At 36.4% G+C, this 19644-nt stretch overlaps 1 protein-coding gene across 5 annotated transcripts in view; it reads right to left on the reverse strand.

Annotated features, from left to right (window-relative positions):
* MTMR10 (myotubularin related protein 10) overlaps positions 1 to 19644 on the reverse strand; it is a 42120-nt gene that overhangs the window by 17072 nt on the left and 5404 nt on the right. For 2 of the 5 annotated variants that reach the window (XM_075160248.1, XM_075160249.1), the window contains 3 exons: positions 9692 to 9828; positions 8489 to 8561; positions 6159 to 6301 (listed from right to left, as the gene is read on the reverse strand). In XM_075160248.1, the coding sequence (XP_075016349.1) occupies positions 6159 to 6301; positions 8489 to 8561; positions 9692 to 9828 (353 nt within the window). Of the gene's footprint in view, positions 1 to 6158; positions 6302 to 8488; positions 8562 to 9691; positions 9829 to 13898; positions 14005 to 19644 lie in introns of those variants that run through there. The other 3 variants (XM_075160250.1, XM_075160251.1, XM_075160253.1) reach the window with 3 other exon arrangements.

The following is a 19644-nucleotide window of genomic DNA, read 5'->3' on the forward strand; positions in this document are numbered from 1 at the left end:
TGCAAGACATTAAAAAATTCCATTGTGCTGCCAAATAACACAACAGAAATACAGTAAAACCTATTTTTAAAAGCAGCAGCTGAAACCTCTGTCATTTACTTGCCACATTTGAGAAAGAGAGTACGTGTGTGCTGTATTAAAAGGGGTAAAACTGGGGAGGGGGGGGCGCGGAGGGGGGATAGTAAGCATTCAGATATGGTTCCCAAAAAATATGGGACCATAGCTGTGCTTTTGAACCCAGCAGCTGAAAAATGCTTCCAGGTGTTCCACAGTATAGACATAACTCACAATACCAGGTATTGCATGGGTGAAACAGTCCACCTGTAGATTACAAGACAGATTGAGGACCTCTATTTCTGTTTAAAAAAAAAATACTTACCCTGCTACTGTCTTCATTTTTACATTTTAGACAAATTCCACTCATACACACACTAAAAAAGTATTAAAGACATACTCATTTTCAGTTTATTCCTCACTAAATCCATATAGTAGTTTTATTGTCTGAAAGTTTCAAAAGACAAGCACATTCCATAGATCTCAGCAGATTATCACCATAAGTAGAAAGCTCTTAAATTGGAAGACAAACATGTTTTACAGGAAATGTTCTCATATCAAACTGAAAAATGTTTGGTATTCTTGCCAATTTACAATTGTGTAAAGCTGAAGATATTTAGGCTCAGTTGAATAACAAGAGAATAGGCTGCTTGTTGGAAAGTTCATTTATTAAAAGCAGTAAACACAATGGCTGTAATTATTTCATAGTACATAGGCCATTTCCCTATGTCAGTGTCCCCTCTTCAACCCCTACCTGAGAAAAATAAATGATACTTTCAGGGCAAGCCCTCCTCTTCTTCATCAGGAATTTTACCAAAGACAAAAGCTTCAAAATATTGCTAATGCTCTTGGAAAAGATAGTTTTGAACAGTCGTATTTAAGATGTGCTAAGTTAGCATAGCCCTGCATTTCATCTCCTTCTGTAAGCCAGGCTACCTGTCTTATGAACACACCGGAAGGGTACTATTTTCCCTTATTACTGCAATTCCTATTCCGAGTAGACACCTGTAGTATAAAGTCATGCAACCAGGACCAGATCAAGTCCCAAGGACAGAATTTGTTAATCTTCCTAGGCAGGAAGTCTTCTTGGGGAAAATAAGCTTTCAGGTAACAAGACTCTCAGCCTAACCATCATGCACGTTCTCCTAACTGCTAAGCTATGAATTGTCTAATTGAGAACTGCTTTTTTTTTTTCCCCCCTCTGTAAGAATTCCAATACCAGCCATACATAATACTTAATCTGGTTTGAGTACAAGTAAGATACATGAGAGGAAACAGTACAAGGATTTCAGAAGCTGAAGTAACTTTTTACATATCAGAATCCTTTTTGTACAAGAACATATTTGAATTCTAAGCACAGGTTTCCTAAGCCTTAAGAGAAATATTAAAATTGCCGTTTTCTAAAACACCTTTAGATAAGTTCTGAAAAAAGTTTTCTTCACCCCCTCCAATCCCACTCCAAAGACCATAAAGATAATATCATCTTCTCGTGCATTCCCAGTGTCATGAGATATTACCAATTTTGTGATCTGTATAAACAATTAGAACAAGGTAATACAGAAGTTGGGGGGCGGGGGGAAGACATTAGAAAGGGTCAGGATCATTTGTCCAAAACTCCCAGAGCTTCACGTTATTCTTCATAACAATCAGGAAAAAATTGTTCCACTCCATCCCAAGTGTTATGACGCGGCAGAAAGCTAGTTTTGATTGCACAGGAAACAAGTTTTGAGATAAGTAATTTTCCTTCTGTTTTGATTAAGCATGTGTTTCTGAAACTGCTCTCATGTTCATTTAAAAAAGCTTCCTGAAGGAAAAGAACTGAGGGGGTTCCAGAAGAGAAAGGGACTGAGAAAATGGAGTTATATTTAGGAAACAGGAGATTATAGGGTGTATGCCATTCTGGTGCGCTGCCAAGATTCATATGCGTGGTGAGGCAACACGCTATCCATCATCTAACAGTCATAAGATCGAAAGCCTCACCTTTTCATCCATTTTAATTTCTTAGTCTAATATCAAGCATTGTAGTGGTTAGAAATTAGCAGAAGTTTTCAGTTTGACTGTTTGTTGTGGTTTTTGGAATAAAATCATTCCTCTTCCTTTAAGGAATGTGAAATGCTTCTTCTTTCACTCTGCCTAACTTAAGACTTCCCTAACTTGCTTACCCTTGCTTCCCCATCCTCCACTTCCTCCCACACCCATGTGGCTTTCCTTCCTTTGGAGATTCTATAGCTTTATTTTAGAGACGAAACAAGAACTAAACTGCTAAATAGTGATGAGTGTGAGTTTCCATTCCCTCTATTATTCCTTAACTTGTCTCCCAAATATCCATTAATAAAAATGAGGAAGAAAAATATTTACTTGACTAATTAATGCTGAGACAGTATTTTATTAGCATGTATTGGCTGCAACTAAAGTTGAAGGTATTTTTCTAATAGAAATGATTTTTAAGCTGCTTCTAATAATTTACCCCAAAATAAATTAATTCACCTCAAAATTCAATGCATTCTTCCAATTTGTTTCTGCTTAAAGGTAGAGAAAAACACCTCTGAAAGTTTTACCAATACCACCCATGCATCATGTCTATATGTAATTAAGTCAGTCAGATTGTCCACATCTGAAGCCTGACTGCTTTCAAACTTGGATCCTTCTTTTCACACTTACTACCAAGAAGAGACTCAGAACACTCTCTATTCTAGTAAGGCAGCTTAATTAGTAAGGGTTATTCTCCCTTATGCCCTGTTCAGCAAATACAGACACTTCCTTAGGAACAGATTACATTCTCTTTGCCAACACCAATTTATGTAACTGAATGCTGTTGAGTATTTCCATTACATTCAAGGAACTAGGCATGAAACAAATTACTTAACTGTATGAAGTTAATATCTGTTCTCCTTGTAACTATTCCACATATTTAAAGCTCATTTTTAAATAGTAATTATCAAGTGTATTGTTTCTATTTCTTTAACTATTGCTCTAAACAGAACATTTGCTAGCATCTGGCAACAAGTTAGAGACATTTATAGTCCCATAGTTTGAAGTGTATATTTTAGTAGGTAGATATTTCATTTTGACCTACCAGTGCTTTATTCATGGATGATACTCCTCTGTATTATCAGGATGACATTTAGTTAGAAATCTCCCTGCTCTGATTTGTATAGCTGACTGTATTTATGTGAAGTTTGCTAAAGGAAGCTACTTCTGATTTATAAAGCACTAACATGCAGGTCTCTTGCTTTACAGAACAGAGATTGTAATGTTAATTGTAATATCACCTTCCCTTCTGCTTATTTTAAACACAAGTGAAAAAACCTTATTTGAAAAAACTTCAGTCATAAATACTTCAGACATGATTTTAATTATAGCCTGCACAATTCACTGATTCCAACAGAAATTCTGAGTTCTGCAGTTTCTCAATACTAAGCACCCTAGAAAACCTTCATAAAGCACACAAGCACAATTTATCCAGTTAATTTTTTACTCAGGACGTCTTCATATCTAGCTCCAAAATGAGCATAAGCAAATTTGCGAGGGAAAAAAAAAATATAGCTGACAATTATTTTGATTTTTCTCAAAGAGATGACTGGAGATTAGGCCCCCAGGTTAAAAGGAAAGAGAGGCTGGAGAGGGTCCAGTGGTGGGCTACCAAAGTGACTATGGTCCCGAAGTACATAATCTGAAAAAACTGGGCTCATTTAGCTGTGCAATAATGAGACGCCAGATGACATAGTGGGCAGCAGCCAGAAACTCATCTTGGGACATCCAATCAGGAAAAACATATAGCACTGGAACAGGTCACCAACAGAGAAGGCTCTCCATGCTTGGTGGTTTTCAAGATACAACTGGACAAATCCACAGCTAACCTGATCTAATCCTGGCAACTCTGAAGAGAAAGGTGGACTCCACAGGCCCCTCCCATCCAGCACCTCTGACTCCATGGTCAGTTCTCTACCACAACATTCTCTCAGTCAGAAGACAATGCTAGCACACTCAGCTGAAGAGAAGAGTGGGAATTCCCTCTCATCAGAACTCAGTTCTACTTTAAGTCTTGGTCCTCCCTACGAAAGTTATGCACACACAATTATTTCCAAGTAGACAGCTACCAATATTTTCATGCACAAATAGCTGGATGTAAATATATATTAAAGAGGCCCTTCAGAACTATAAGGAGGCCTGACCACCTTCCTTTGTTTTTAAACATCAGGACAACCTTGTACTACTTGAAGGGCAGGAACAGAAACCAGAAAAAACCTTTCAAGAGTGTGGTGCTAGCATGCCATTTAAATGCCAGAAAGAACAAAATAACTCCATTTGATATGCTGTGTAAGACCATTCTAGTTGTGTTCACCAGCACCCCGAAATAATTTAAGCAAAATCCTGATAGAAGAAACCTGATCTAAGGACCTCATGCTTTTAGATATTTATATTTTAATGCTAACAGAATAATGTTATGATGGAAATACTAGAGTAGGTTAACAGAACCTTATATCCTTTCAGTAGAACTGAACAGTGCTTCTGTGATACACCCGCACAAAGTTGCAATAACCTACTTGATCAAAACCGCAATAGTAGCCACACAGATGATATTACCATTGTACGAGTTTTCTTCCACTCCTCTAGTGAGGGTGGTCTGGTATTTGAAAATGGCAACTGTTACACTTTTGGTCAACACCAGTACTACCTTTATAACCACACAGATTCAGATCCTTCTGGATCTCTAGAACTAACTGTTCTTCCTATCAAAAGAAATCACATTAGACTATGTAATTATAAATGTATAAAGCAAGTGCCTACATAAAAAGGTTTCACTTTTTGCTCTTGCATAAGTAAATGCAGCACAAGAAGTGTTAATGAGATGCTGAGTTTATGCTCTCTTCCGCCCTCCTCCAGGCTAATCACTCTTCTTAGCTGTGACAACCAATTAGAAACAGTTGCTATAAAGATACTGCAGTAGACAGGCTGCTCCAGTGAGATTTCAGAGAAGCTGTGAAAGGGGAACTGACCGCTTTCCAAACATGTGCGGTTACAAACAGCAAAGGCAGCAAGCAGGGAGGAACCTAGAAAAGTAGCAAGGAAAGAACCGCCTGCTTCATTACTGGGCTTCTGCCCATGGATCTCTATGAGAGGGCAAAAGGTGAAGAAGCGATGAACTGGTTCATCAGTTACTGAGTTGATAACGGCAAACAGACTTATGGCTGGGCAGATGGTTCTTAGGACTTACAGGGCTAAGCTCAAACTTTATCCTACTGAGAAGGGGAATTCTTAAGCTTTGTGAGCAAACCGGGTCATTCCTTACGAAACGATTGCTGTGCCACGCCTGGCCACGAAGTGGTGCCATGGAGGTCAGAGGAGCTGTAACTCAAATAACCTGTGGCACCGATCCAGAAGAAGGAAGCTGGTGAGCTGATGATGTTATGGAGACTAACCACGTCTGATTAGCAGAAACTTATCTGGACCTTACCAGGTTAAATAACATCGAATGATTTTGTTGAGACTTGTGACAACAAATGTTAAACTGGGGAAGGAATGAAATTTCTAGGAATGTACAGACAGAAGTAATTCCTCTTGTCAAGAGGTATGCAAGTCTTTTCTAAGAAAGTGTTGAGAAAGAGCACACAGTTTTATGTCAAATCGGTCATTCCAGGAGCTCATCGGAGAACTTGCTGCGTGAAGCAAATAAGAAGTGTACATATAAGATAGTATACTTTACCTATGGGTAAATTAAGCTTATGGCTTTCAGAAAACATATCAAAGTTTCAAACATTTTCCATAAAAATGTAAACATCTGTTGTACAGCTACAATGCAGTATTCCGAATCCAGTCTTTAAGAAGATTTAATAAATTAGTACTTTTTAAAAGTGCAACAGATATGACAAGAAATGCAGGCTTATCTTATGTGAAAAGAAACAGTTAATACATCACATTAAATTTTTTACCTAATAATTTTGACTCTAAAAATCTAGATATTCTCCTGTAACAGAATGTGATTAATTTGCAATTCTTCCCCCCTACTTCTCTATCAAAACGTAAAGCAAAATGTTCTTATTAGCCTAGCTGTTGCTACATATAATGACTACAAGGCAAGATTTCATAAGAAGATATAATACCTTTTTTGCACTTTCAGGACCTGCTTCATCAAAACGAAATCTGACAATACGGAAGTCTTTGCAATAAATTATTAATTCAGTTGGATTAAATTTAAGTTTTTGGTTGGGACCAAGGACCTTCTGCTTCCTCTTGGTGTCGTTCACTGTAAAGAAAAGATAAAGTTACTGGACTGTGTTTTTTAAGTATACAACACAAGACTGGCTCAAACAGATACAGTAATGCTGCTATCAGCAGTTTTTCATTTAATAGTATATTTCAACTCTTCAGTTGAGGTAGAAAATCTATAGGTCCTCCTGTTGATCAATCTCCTTTCAAACAAGTAACTGAATTACTGTTTCCTGTATGCCCAGATGATTTTTGTCCAACAACAACTTCACAAACAAGGAATTAACATGCAGTATTCCCAAGAGCAATTTTTGGTCCCAGGCAGTTAACTGTGTATGCTCCAATGCCCTTCTGATGCACAGTAATTGGCATATATGCTGATTTTTCTTTAAAAATTTTTTTTTTACTTGGATGTATAAAAAGGTGCTGGAGTTAAGACTAAGATTAACTCCTTATTTCTTACATAAAACTCAAGAACATAAGTATAGTAAATTGCCAGCTGGTCTAGACCTGCATAGACAGTCTGTGTCTCTTGGCCTATGTTATCTCCTTTTCAAACAGAGAAAGTTAAGTTGTAAAAAGTAAGCACCACAGAAGCCACAGAGATTTTATTTGTGGTAACTGGGAAAGCTGGGGCACGTCGCTGTTGAGTGATTAATTGACATAGCTGCCTGGTTGCAGGTATCTTCTGGGTTAAACTTAAGTACTTCCAGGGAACTCGAGACAAGTGTTTTCAGGACTCCTCTGACTATGCACCTTCAATATAACAACCATCGAGCAACCTCTTCTGCAGAGGGTGAAAACCTCCCCCTTAATTCCTGTTAGTAAAAGCATATGCTTCACTAAATTTAGGGTAAACCTGCATAGCAGAAGAACAAAGAATAATCTCCTCAAGTGTGTGGCAGGAAATACTGCCTCCTCCCTCTAAAGAGCTTCAAACCTCAATGGAAAAGCTAAACAGAAGGGGTTCCTAGAGAACTTCTACCCTTCTTCTAATGAAACTGCAAACGTTCAGGCTATTTGACAGTTTGGGGAAACATGCACGAAAGAGTAATCTAGAATCTGTCAGCCCACAAGGTTCAAAATAAAAGCTATCTGTAGTCCTCTCCCATTTAGGAACAACACATTTCATGTGAGAGAGGACATATTAATAGAACAATTATTCAAGACTGGCTGGCTTTTCCCCCCTATTTAGCAGAATTTATTATATGTGCATTTGTATGAGATGTTAAATAAGAGTGCAACATCCCATTTATAAACATGTCTCTATACAAAACTGTCATTAACAGACTTGCAACACTGCTACTGTTTTGTCACTTCTACCTGGTATTTTTGAAAAGGGGCAACAAATGTGGGCCAGTGCAAGACCATATAACAGGTCACTAGCACCTCTTCATTTAAAAAAAAGCATTTCTTCATAATGTTCTTCCTCAGATATATATTAATCTTTTCACAGTGATTACAACCAGCTTCCAGGGTGGAAATGGATTATTGGATAACTCTGGGCACTGAAAACTTAGAAGTAATGATTTAAATTACCTACAGTCAGAAAACCAAGTATTTAACAGCCCATGCCATAATCAAGATTTGAAAAATTATCAGTTGTATGAAATTCTTCAATTACAAGATGAAAAACATTCTTCTTAACAAACAGGTTAACCTGAAGTATCCACCAAATCAAAAACTGGTTCTACAAAATAAGTATTTTATAAGGTATTTCTTCAGATTAAGATGTCTATTGTCATTTGTAGATTTTTGAGGACCACTAGCTATTAACTTGCTAAGAATTAAACAAGATTGAAAACTCGAGCATTTATGCTGCCGGATATCCCAGCTATGCGTAAATTGTGTAAGTGATGTGCTTTTTGCAATCTAGTGTATTTAAATGGAAGAGATTTAGATGCTTAAATATAAAAAAGTTGCTTACAAAATGTTCTACTGCTATAACAGGTGTCTATCCTAGAACACCTGTTGATTCAGTATTGTAGTTAAATTTAAAACCAATATAAAGACCCAACTAAATAAGTCTCCTGCATGGCACCTCAAGTTTTACTCAGCTTTTAAGGCTTTTATCCTGATTTTAAATAAACCAAATTGTTCAAATCAGGGAAGATTAACATAAAACCTTAAGCGTCAACAATTCTGCACAGCCTAACAAGCAGTTAACAGTTTTGAACAGAATAAGTTTAAAGCCTGTCATCATACTTAACTACTTTTGACATACCTGTAACAATCTGCTCAATGCATGTTAGTGGGACATCATGTTCACCAAGGAGGAGGTTTTTATAATGGAATTTCTGAAACACATGAACTCATAGCCATTAATTGCAGTTCTGCAGTTTGCAAGCAGACATACAGCACAACTTAGAAGAAACTATGATAAAAATCAGGCATGCCTAGACTTTTCTGACATGTACCACCCTTGCCTATTCACAGGCAATTAGTGGTTGTGGAAACAGCTCTCTTGTGCTGGTGAGTGCACACCAAACAGTTTAGAAACCCCAGTGGAGTATGCAAAATAACCTCACTACTTGTACTGAACTTACTAGCCTCAAAAATTGCTGGTAGAAATTCAATACAATCTGAAGTGTAAAAAAAAAAAATATATGTGATATAAAAAACCTCCAACTATTACTGTAACCATAGAAAGAAAAAATATTAATTCCGCTTTCAAAAAATAAATTTTGACAGCTACTTCATGTCAAAAATTAATTTTTTGAAGTAGCTTTGGTCAAACTTACTAACCATTACTGAATAAGCATCTATCTACTTTCAGAGCTTTAGACACACCTAGTTAATGGAGTGTTTCTTTTAAAAGCCCAAAATGAAAGTGAAAACTCTACTGAAAATAACATACAGCTCACAACTTGGATTTCCAAACAATACTGTATGCTGTGCTGTTCAAAACCTGATCGAGGTTTTGAATGTCACATGTTCTGCTTTGACAAAGGCTTGGTTTCTTTCTCCCCTTTTCTTGTTGCTTCACCTACAATGAAAGCTCATTTCATGGTTACTTTGTCCTCCGTCAGTAAAGCCAACAAAACTTGGATGCATTAAAGGCTTTGCTGATCTGACGCTTATATAGTCAAAGGAACATTTGCAATTATCTTCTTCAGGGAGGAAGATGTTTTTATACAATTCCTGTTTTGCCTTTTGTAAAACCGCTTCCCAATGAGCCTCCATAAAGAGAGGTAAATAAAGCTGGCTGTACTTCCATACCAAACTTGTTCTGTTTTGATATTCTCAATGAAGGGATGGAATGGCAACATATTCAGAACAGGACAGTGGAACCTCATCATTTAGCCTGCTTTGTTTTAGAAGGCATCATATTTATATCAGATACGAGAAAGATTCACTGTATTCTAATTAAATCCATTTTATCTATCACATTTGTTGTCATGATGTAGCGATGTGAGTAATAACAAACCTGTAGTGGCATTGGGTCATCCGTAATAAAGGAAATCTTGAAGTTAGTGCAAACCAATTTGCCCCACAGGTCATATTGACTTGTATCTGTTGCAATGCATTTTCTTACAAAATTTACTTCATTTACCACAATTTCACCTAAAACAGAAAAAGGGGAGGGGAAATGAGAAGCCTATATAAATCTTGTAGGTACAACAATTCTAAGTCCATAGTACCAAGAAGTCCCTAACTCTTTACCTGTTTCAAGTTATACACCTCTTCTGAGTAAATCTGGAGTTTAACACCACCACTCCAGGGAAAAAAGAAAACTACTGTTCCAAAATATTGTGCAGTAGTTAAAAGCAAAAAGCCCACACACCACTTTCCTTATACCCAGAGATCAAGATCTGTAATTCTTCACTATTAAAAATTCATTGGTTTAGACAACACTGTCCTTTAAACAAAAGCATGCATTCATGTACTTCAACTAGTATTTATTTTGAAAACTGAAATTAGCTGGCTATTGTTAAATACTTTACAGAGTTTTATGAACTTCATGAATTCAGAATAATCAGTCCACATCCAGTTTTGCATTTATAAACAGTTTTTCAGGTGATTTCATAAAAGAAAAACCAGAACACAAACACATTAAACACTCCTCACCATTTCAAAGTTTCTACTATGACCATCTAATGGAGACCAAGCATTTCCTTTTGCAAAACAGAATATCCAAATGAAGAAAAAAAAAATTATGCTAATTCATCTGGGATAAGCTATGAAATAAAAAAGCATGCAGGCAAGTGAGACTGAGGATCATTTAAAAAGAAAAAGTAAATCGCTACACATAATGTTACTTTTTAGTTCCATAACAGTGGTTTCTGAAAGCTAAATAGTAATTTCATTCTTACTTCAGGAAATGAACTTGGTCATTTATTTTGCTCTTGTATAGGGCTTTCGCTTCTGTCATCAGATCAACCACCTCCTGCTGCTGCTGTCTACCATAAGTAGTGTGGGAGTGGAAGTATGTTCAAGAAAAGTGTAATTTTATGCTAGCTGTAGGTTTTTGTTTAAAGACGACTAAGGACTAAAGATTGCTCAAGCCTCATTTGCTCATAATAGGTTGGGCATATTTAGTCCCAGTTGCCTGAAATGTCACCTCAGAGTGTCCTACGCTTTGCAAGAAAACAGTCAGTTCTTTGGGTGACTATAATGGCAGTAATCAGTTATCTGTATGCCCAATGAGTATGGATATAGCTTTGAATAAATCTCCCATCTGTCTCCTGATCGAGAGAAGGTATTTTCCTCAGGTAGTTATTCACTGCACCCAAGTAACCATACATTCAAAGAAGAGTCTTTAGCATTCCAAACGCTTGAGTGGAAATACACCTTTTGCTAGTCTTGACACACAGTCTCTGTACATGCTCCTCATCCTAAGCTATTTAGCTAAGCTGCCCTACCAGCTCTCTTGCCCCAAACATGATTAGGCATCAGCCTGGAAGTCACTAAGAGCAGCAGCTGAGTCCCTGCTTTTAATTCAGTTGTGATAAACAGGTACAAAAATTTCTTGGACTAACTTTGTAGCCTTGAGCTGGCAGAATTATATTGAGTATTCTGGGACCATTTGAACATGTAAGGGAACAAGTTTCATTGACCTGTGGTTATTATATACATGCATAATCTATGCCAGAAGTGGCAACAGATGTGATAATGCTCTATAGATAGATGTGCTGCAGCTTTAAAGTCTTTTCTCAAACATTACTAAACTGTGGTTAAATAAGCTTTTGAATTTGAAAAAAAAAATCTGATTCTGACAGCTTCAGTACAAATAGTTAAAGTTCAGCCAAGTCCACAGCAATTGAAAACAATGTCTTATAATGAGGTACATGAGAATGACAACCCTACTTCTGTTAAACACTGTAATGAAAATGTTTCGATACTTTTAGCAGAGTCTGGCCTGAAACTTCTTAATGCCCAGCATTTTTTCTAATAAGCTATTTACTTAAAGAAGTGCAAAAGCCCAAACTGTATATTAAAGCAATTCCTTCTCACAGTTGGTGTTAATCTTCAACTATTCAATGTCGAGTTCTCTGCCTTTGAAGCTTCCCCTCTCCACAAAGTCAGTTGTTCTAAACCTAAATAGTTTTTATTCTTCCCTCTCTCAGTACCTCCAGTGTATCACTGCATTTCTAATAAAAAGATATGGAGACCCAAATACACCATGAAATGAAGTGCAACTTCCATAGGTATTTTTTTTTCCATATAACATTCTCTTATCTGTTTTCAAGTGTAATATTTTTCAGTACCACACAGGAGACACTCTTGCTAAAAGCACAAATTACTATTACCAAACTATTTCAGTACTTCATGTCTTTGATGCTACAAAAGAGTAGAGAAATCAAAGATCCATGCAAACTTCTTCAAATTGAATCTGCTACAGTTTCAAACATACCTGCTACATCATTCTCTTTACCAAAGCCAGTTCTTTTTGCTTCCCTCCTCCATTCCTCATAATTGTGTGGCTACACTACAACATGTTAATACTAATCCTATTTTAGGGCAACTTCATTTATTCTCATTTCATCCAACACAAATACATTCTGGATTTTTTGGCCTAGCTTCTCCTTTGCACTCAAGTTTACAGCCCTAACACAGAACTGTCAGTTTTGAACCTGAGTATTATAATATGGTAAGACAGAGAGTGCATGCATACCGATTTCAGCTGGAGGGTTTAAACATTTACAGTGACGCATAAGAAAGTTTGCAATGCAAATTTAATAGATGCAGTTTTCAAAAGCCTCTGGAAACTGGACTTTTTTTTTTAAATGCAGGTTTGGAATTTTATATTGACCCGGCTTTTATCCCTCATTTGAACATCTATAATGAGCAATATAAAAAGATGCAAACTTTTCAAACTTAACTCAAATTTAGGAAAGTAGATAAACAATGTAAGTAGTATGTGTTGGTCTTGCACAATGAACCCTTCTTGCATTTGTAGTTGAGTAGGTGATTCTTCTATACAAGTGTCAACAACAGAGCTATTCAGAGATATTACACTGCACATTTTTACAATGTAGCTGATGCTTTTTTCCAGTAAACAGTCACAAGCTGTTCCAGACACGGAACAGCAGTCAACACTTCCATGTGACTCCAACAGTCAAAGAATGATCTCAGGAGACAAGAGCAGTTTGTTTAAACTCTGACAGGAAACCAGAAGGAAAATTACAGGTTGCCACCCTTATATAAAAAGCCTAATCATCTTTAATAAAAATATTTCTACATTGAATACATGAATCACAAAAATAACACAAGAGACTGAAGGATCTATCTAGCTAATACACCTTCCACTTAACACACAGCCTCAGAAACTGTGGAACTTCAGAAAAATTTTGCTGTATCTCCCAAAAGCACATGCAATTTGTTTCCTATTTTGGATGTTAAGAGAATTCATGGTACATATCTAATGCACCATAATGCATAACCCACTACAATCCAAATAAAATTCAGAAAGCAGAGCATGCACGCATGGGAATTGGAGACAACTGAGGTTTGAGTAGTAATTATGAATTCAGTGATCAGCAGAACAAGTCATCAATAGGTATCACAGCTGTTGTGCAACAACACCAATTTTGACTCCCCAGCCTGCAGTCATACTAAGTGATTCTGGTCTAGGCTTCAGGGCAACTTATTTCTGCAAAATTTGAAAACACAATCCCTAATCAGTAACATCCTAAAATAAAGGATGTTCTGCACCATTTGGCCTACTACTGAACAATATTTTTGTAATTTTTGGTGCCATGCCCCACAGGATCAAGTTTAATTTTTTTGTTTGTTTATCTTATGAAGGTAGTAATTTATAACTTACTATCAGGAACTCTCAATCTATTAACCTGCACACATGCAGATTACACAAAATACCTAAAAAATTTTCTTAGCTTTTTTGTGCATTTTGTGTCAGTTTTATCACTATTTGTTATCAATAACAGGGCAATCGGACAAAATGTAAATTTGATAGATCTGAAAAACTAAGCAAGAACCACTAGAATTAGCACTGCATTGTAATTGGAAATTTCTGTATTTTCTCTAGGGACAAAGGTCGGAATTCTTTATAGCAGTAGGAGATGCATAAATAATCCTCTTTCATCTATATAGCCAGTTCTCATGTTTGCTATTTTAAGATTCTCTGTTATCTTAGCTTAAAATTCAAGAAGTGTGCCAACAAAGAAAGTGACCTCAAGTAATTTCCAGGTTTTCAGTTGCTCACTGAAGCAGTTGCCAAACTCTTCCATCCAAAAGACCTTCTAGCACAGTTTTGCTGCCTATGAATACAGAAGGAATATAGCAGAACAGCGTATCTTAATCTTAGTTTTCAGGGAAGAAGGTTGATTGAATAGCATCTAGGACCACAACCTTACTAACATAGGAGGTGAAACAGACTGAACAGTATTCCATAAATCTAACAATACAGACTGAATACAAAAATGCTGCACAATGAAATAAAGTAACTGAGCAGTTTACAAGATGACATATTTATGCTGTATTGTGTATATATATACACACACACATACATACACACACATATATAGATACATACAGAGAGAGACAGAGCACATGTGTATAGGCACATATACATATGTTAAAATGCTAACATACAGTATTTCTAGCACATTAAGAACCTGATACTTTCTAGAGGAAATGAATGGCTGACATCAGACTCCATAAATGAATAATGCAAATCCTACAGGCTCAGGAAGTTTGCAGGTACCCTACACATTGCTAAGGGAACTTTTTCAATCCTGTACTAGAGGCATAAGAATAAATTTATTAGTATAAACTTTCTTTAATGAGCATTGACGTTCTAAATCAAAATCTGAGTATGTTTAGTATACGTTGAAGGTCGAATAGACATAAGGACAGAGGGTATTAAGTACTTTATGCAGTCATATAACTCCTACCTAAATTCATAAAAACCTAGCACCTGAAACTAAATCCCTGTTCCTCATTTATAATGTTGATAGTGATTATACCCAATTAAGACAACAGAAAAACAGCTTGGTTACGTGAAAGTCTAAAAAGCTTACAATAGAAAAGCTAAAGTTAATTCAAGTAGCCATTTAACCATTAAAAACACACATTGATGAGTTCACTTGTATTTAGAAAGATCTAAGTCTAAAACTGCTCCAAAATGATTGGCAAATAATTAACTTCTGTAAATTTCTGAGTAAGAATTTCTGATAAAAACTTCATTAATAAGTAACTGAAATCTAGAACATCTTTACCCATTTAGCTGCCTTTTCTTAGCTGTTCTCTTGTAGACATAATAACAAAATTGTATGAGTTTATTAGTATGCACCAAGCATTTAGATGGCAATATCTCTAATCCACTTCTAAATGAATCTTCTGTTCAGTGTGCTCAGCCACTTCCAAACTTAAGAAAAAAGTATTTGTAAGCTTATGAAATAATTACCTTTTATCTCTTTTCTGATTTTCATGAGCTCTTACAATGTATTTAAGGATTTAAGGTATGTGAAGACAAAAAAGCTACACAGTAGTGTAGATATCACCCATCTTTCCCCCCTCCACACTATTTTCCAATACTTTCACAATTAGTTAAAAAATAGACTACATTTAATTTACATCTTGTACATCTGCAGAAAGCAAAAAAATAAAAACAAAGTAAAAATGTTGTTCCAAAAGGACAGCTCAATACTGTGATTATTGGGGAATGAAAAACAATTTGGATATACTCTATTTGCATTAGTTTTTAATAGAAGAACTTGGGATAGCTGTAAAAAAACAACTCTAAGCATTGCTTAGAGTGGTGCATTTTAAATGCACATTACCAAGAGCTGGCTTTACCAATCTGATTAGAAAAATTGTTATTAAAATATCATATATGAATATTGTACAGTTTCTCTAGTGTGCTAATAAACAGAAAAAGAGAAGAGCATGACAAGAACTTAGCTAGATTTTAGAAATGCTCAGTAAGGAAAAAAGCAGCAAAAAAAGTGAAAAACTTCTTGGTAAAAGTCTTCAAAAGAACAACTATTCTTTTCCCATGCACAGTAACAAGATTAAAATCAGTATTTGTCCAATAATGGCTAATCTTTGTGAACCTTGCAAAAGAAACTGACCACAGGAGGGATCTGAAAAGATAATTGCTTTTCTGAACTAGGATGGGATGCTCCGCAAAAGCTTTCCCCACACCCCAGAAATGCAGTGAAGGACACAAGAACATAGAGCAGGCAACCAACAGGAGTTCACATGGCAAGAAAGGAATATCCATCATGAGCAAGGCTCTCACTAGCAACTAGATCCAAAACAAAGTATTGCAGTAGATTAAAAAGCTGATGATGCTTACAGAGTTGCTTTAATCCAGCAACTTATATTACTCCTAAAATGGAAACAGTTCCATATTCAATATTCATTCCCACCTCAACCCTTGTGCTGGCACTGCCATTTGTGAAAGACTTTGTTAGTCACATCAGAGAATTGATCCAGTTGAAAATAATTCTAACCATGTATTTTTCTTCTTTTTTTGTCAGTCCTGATTTCACCTGAATTAGCTCTCTGATCTGGCTTGCTCTTTGGTTGCACAAAAAAGTGTCAGCACCACGTAGCTAATAGGTACACATACCTGTGATGAGAAAAATGGAATCATAAACAGCTCCTCTGGGCATCAGCATGTATTTTTAGGCCAAATTAGAATAACCCTATCACCAAAACTCCCCCCCAAAAAGTTTTAGCAATGATTTGGTCAGAATTCTCTAACTTGAACAATAGACAAGCCAGTGAGGAGGGAGAGTGTTTTGTGTTTTGCATATTTTTAGTCTGGCTACATAAACTACAGATTCCCAAAGCCTGACTTTGCCTAAACAATATAATCAGTAACAATTTGAGAGGACTGTGGTTTTCTGCCTGTTATAACTATGTCACCAATACAAGTTACAGATGCTGTTCTGAACTTGTAATATATTACTGGGTCTAGCTTAAATTACTAAGGTATTACTTATTAAGCCAGGTTTGGCTTAATAAATAAATCAATACAGAAACACATGTTCCTTAGAAATTAGTTCACTGAAGACTTACTTCATTGGAAGCAAATACAATTGCCAGGAGATAAAACCCCAGTAGTTTGGTCAGCTGACAATTCAGAAGCTACACTAACATTTTATCCCCTTTCTGGACTTTAATGATTTGTGACATTAAATATATGTAGGACAGAGTGGGCAGAAACCAATTACTTTGGAACTGTTTTGCAGAATGCATAGGCAGAAACATTAAAATGTTTGATTTTAAAGCATGTTCATCCTTCTACCTTTAAAGAATGATTTCCATATTGCCCTACAGCTAATCTGTTGCAAATAGGAAAGTATTTTTGTAGATATTTAAAAATACTTAAAATACATTACTAGTCAGAAACTTTAAGAAATGCCCTCTATGTATTCATAACAAAGAGGGCAGAACAAACTGACTCCATCCAGTACAATCCACTTGTAAGACTGTATCTGAAACCTAAGAACCTACATGCAGACTGCCTTGGTAGTACTTATATCATGCCAATACTTAAAAAAAGCAAAACCAAAAACAAAACAAGTAGTTAACTGAACCCAAAGCATGCCTGAAAATTTACTTTGAGTCAAACAAACAAAAAAAGCTATAATAGAAAAGAGTATTTACTATATACTTACTGTAAGTGATGCCTCATTTATTCTAAATATAAGTCCAACGCTTGGTTCATTTTTAAACTTCTTGCAGTATGAAAGATGAGTTTGCAGAAAGCTGCTGTTTCAGATTTTAAATCTAGAATTTGAAACTCTCATAATTTATTTAAATAAAACTTTCAGTAATCTTCTTGGTGTAGACAAAAAAACCCCTCTACTTTAGAAAAGCTTTAGGGGATTGTATTACTTTCCAAATTGCCATTCTGATTTTCTAATCTGGCCATTCTGAAATGCTGAAAATAATTTCATGCTCTTGTATGACACTGATTCCTCAAAACTAGTTGAAATTACAAAGCTATTTCACTTGTCCAATATCACAGGCTAACTTCAAAAACAAACAAACTTTTACAGTAACATTTCAATTTCAAATAAGAAACTTGATGCAGGGAAAAAACCCTAACCCTGCAATATGATGACTTAATCAGCTGCACAATGAGTAAGAGAGTCTTGGCTAGCACACCACAACACTGAAAATCAACAACTGAATATGCTTTGGAAACAATCAGAAACTGACTTCATACAAGTTGACTTCATACAAGTTCTATTCAGTTGTTATCAGCGTTGGTAGGCTATCACTAATCACCATCAACAGATGAACATCCTTAACAGATCAAGCAATACCTACTTGAGTATCAACAACTCATCCCAGAAACATACATTACTACTTCTACCAAACAATTAAACAAACCCAGTTTCCCCTTTGAGCGTTAAACCAAAATGATTCCTAATACACAAGAAAGGCAGACCTGACAAATCTCTGGGGTTACGTTAACCTCACTAACCTTAACCTGGCCCCTATTTCTTACTCCCTCCTCAGTCACAGTGCTGGCATCGTGCACTCACACTGCAACACCATGACCTCTGTCCTCCAGCCCTGGGACACCACAAACCAAATTAGAATGCCAAGAGAGAAGGGTGCAAAGCAGTCAGGAGTGAACACACCTGGGGTACTAACACACAAGGGTGACTCACCAAAAAGGTATACTTTCCTTCTCCTATCCCAAGATGTGTTGCAGCTGCGCTGGAACACAGGACTTAATGTACTAAGGATTTGCAGAAAGCAGGAAAAATAATAGAAAAAGAGCTGGGAGCTAACTTGTGAGAGAATCAGACACTTCTAAAAGATTAAAACTTTCCATGATAGAGTCCTAAAAACCTCCCACAATTAAGTTTCTACAGTCAGTTGCCTATCTAACGGCACATGTATACAAAAAGCAAACCAAAACCAAAAAGCAGATGGTAAAGCCAATTACATTGGCATTATTAGATAAAAGCCAAAAATATCCAGTGGCAAAAATCTTGAACACGATACGTAATTCCACCTCAACAAGAAAACAGCACAACTGGAAAATGTTCAGAGATAATCAGAAGGATTATTAAAGATATGGAAAGCTTCCTTCTTCGGACCAACTAAGACAACTAAGCTAGAGGGAAGCAAAACAGGGGGGACATATTACACAAGTCTGAAAATCACAAATCACATGGAATGGGGGAATGTGGCTTGATGTTTGCTGCGTCATACAAGAACTAGGATTTATCCAAAGAAACTAGATGGTGATAAGTTCAGAACAAACAAATAAAGGCAGTTGGTAACAGCATATAACTGAATTGCTGAACTCCTTACCAGATGAAGCTGTGGGTGAGAGAAGTTTACATGGCTATAGAAAGCAATTGGATAAATTCACATAAGAAAAATCCAGCAAGAGGAATTAAGTATGATAGCACTGTCCCTATGACGCTCTCTAGCTCCTCATTTGAATCTCCCCATTATGTTACTCGAAGAGGAAAGTCCCCATGCCCCCCACTGAAGGAAGCAGGAAGGGCAGAACAAGCAGCTGGGAGTCCTGTTCTTTCTACATGCCTGCTGGCAGCCACCGTCAGCAAGAGGTGACACCTGACCCAGTCCAGCCGTACTTATGACCTGTTTATAAACCCACCACGGGTGTGATCACACACCAATGATGGCACTGACGTGGACTTCTACGATCTGACCATGAAACATGGTGCAGACACAAGAGACTATGAATAACTACTTTGCAACAACTCACCACCAATATTCCTTTAACTTGCCTTAACATGAGCAAGTCTTAAAGATAAAAAAATAATATTCTAATTCAGTTTACTTCTATAATTTTACTGTATAAACTTTTGAAAACAAAAACAACTAAACCATTTCTAGCTGTTTTGTAAAAACTTACAGGTAACAAGTACTAACTTAATCTACTAGCAGATTAGTATTCTGAGCAACACTAAA

Source organism: Calonectris borealis, chromosome 11 (assembly GCF_964195595.1).
Source record: "Calonectris borealis chromosome 11, bCalBor7.hap1.2, whole genome shotgun sequence".
In the NCBI taxonomy this organism is placed as follows: domain Eukaryota; kingdom Metazoa; phylum Chordata; class Aves; order Procellariiformes; family Procellariidae; genus Calonectris; species Calonectris borealis.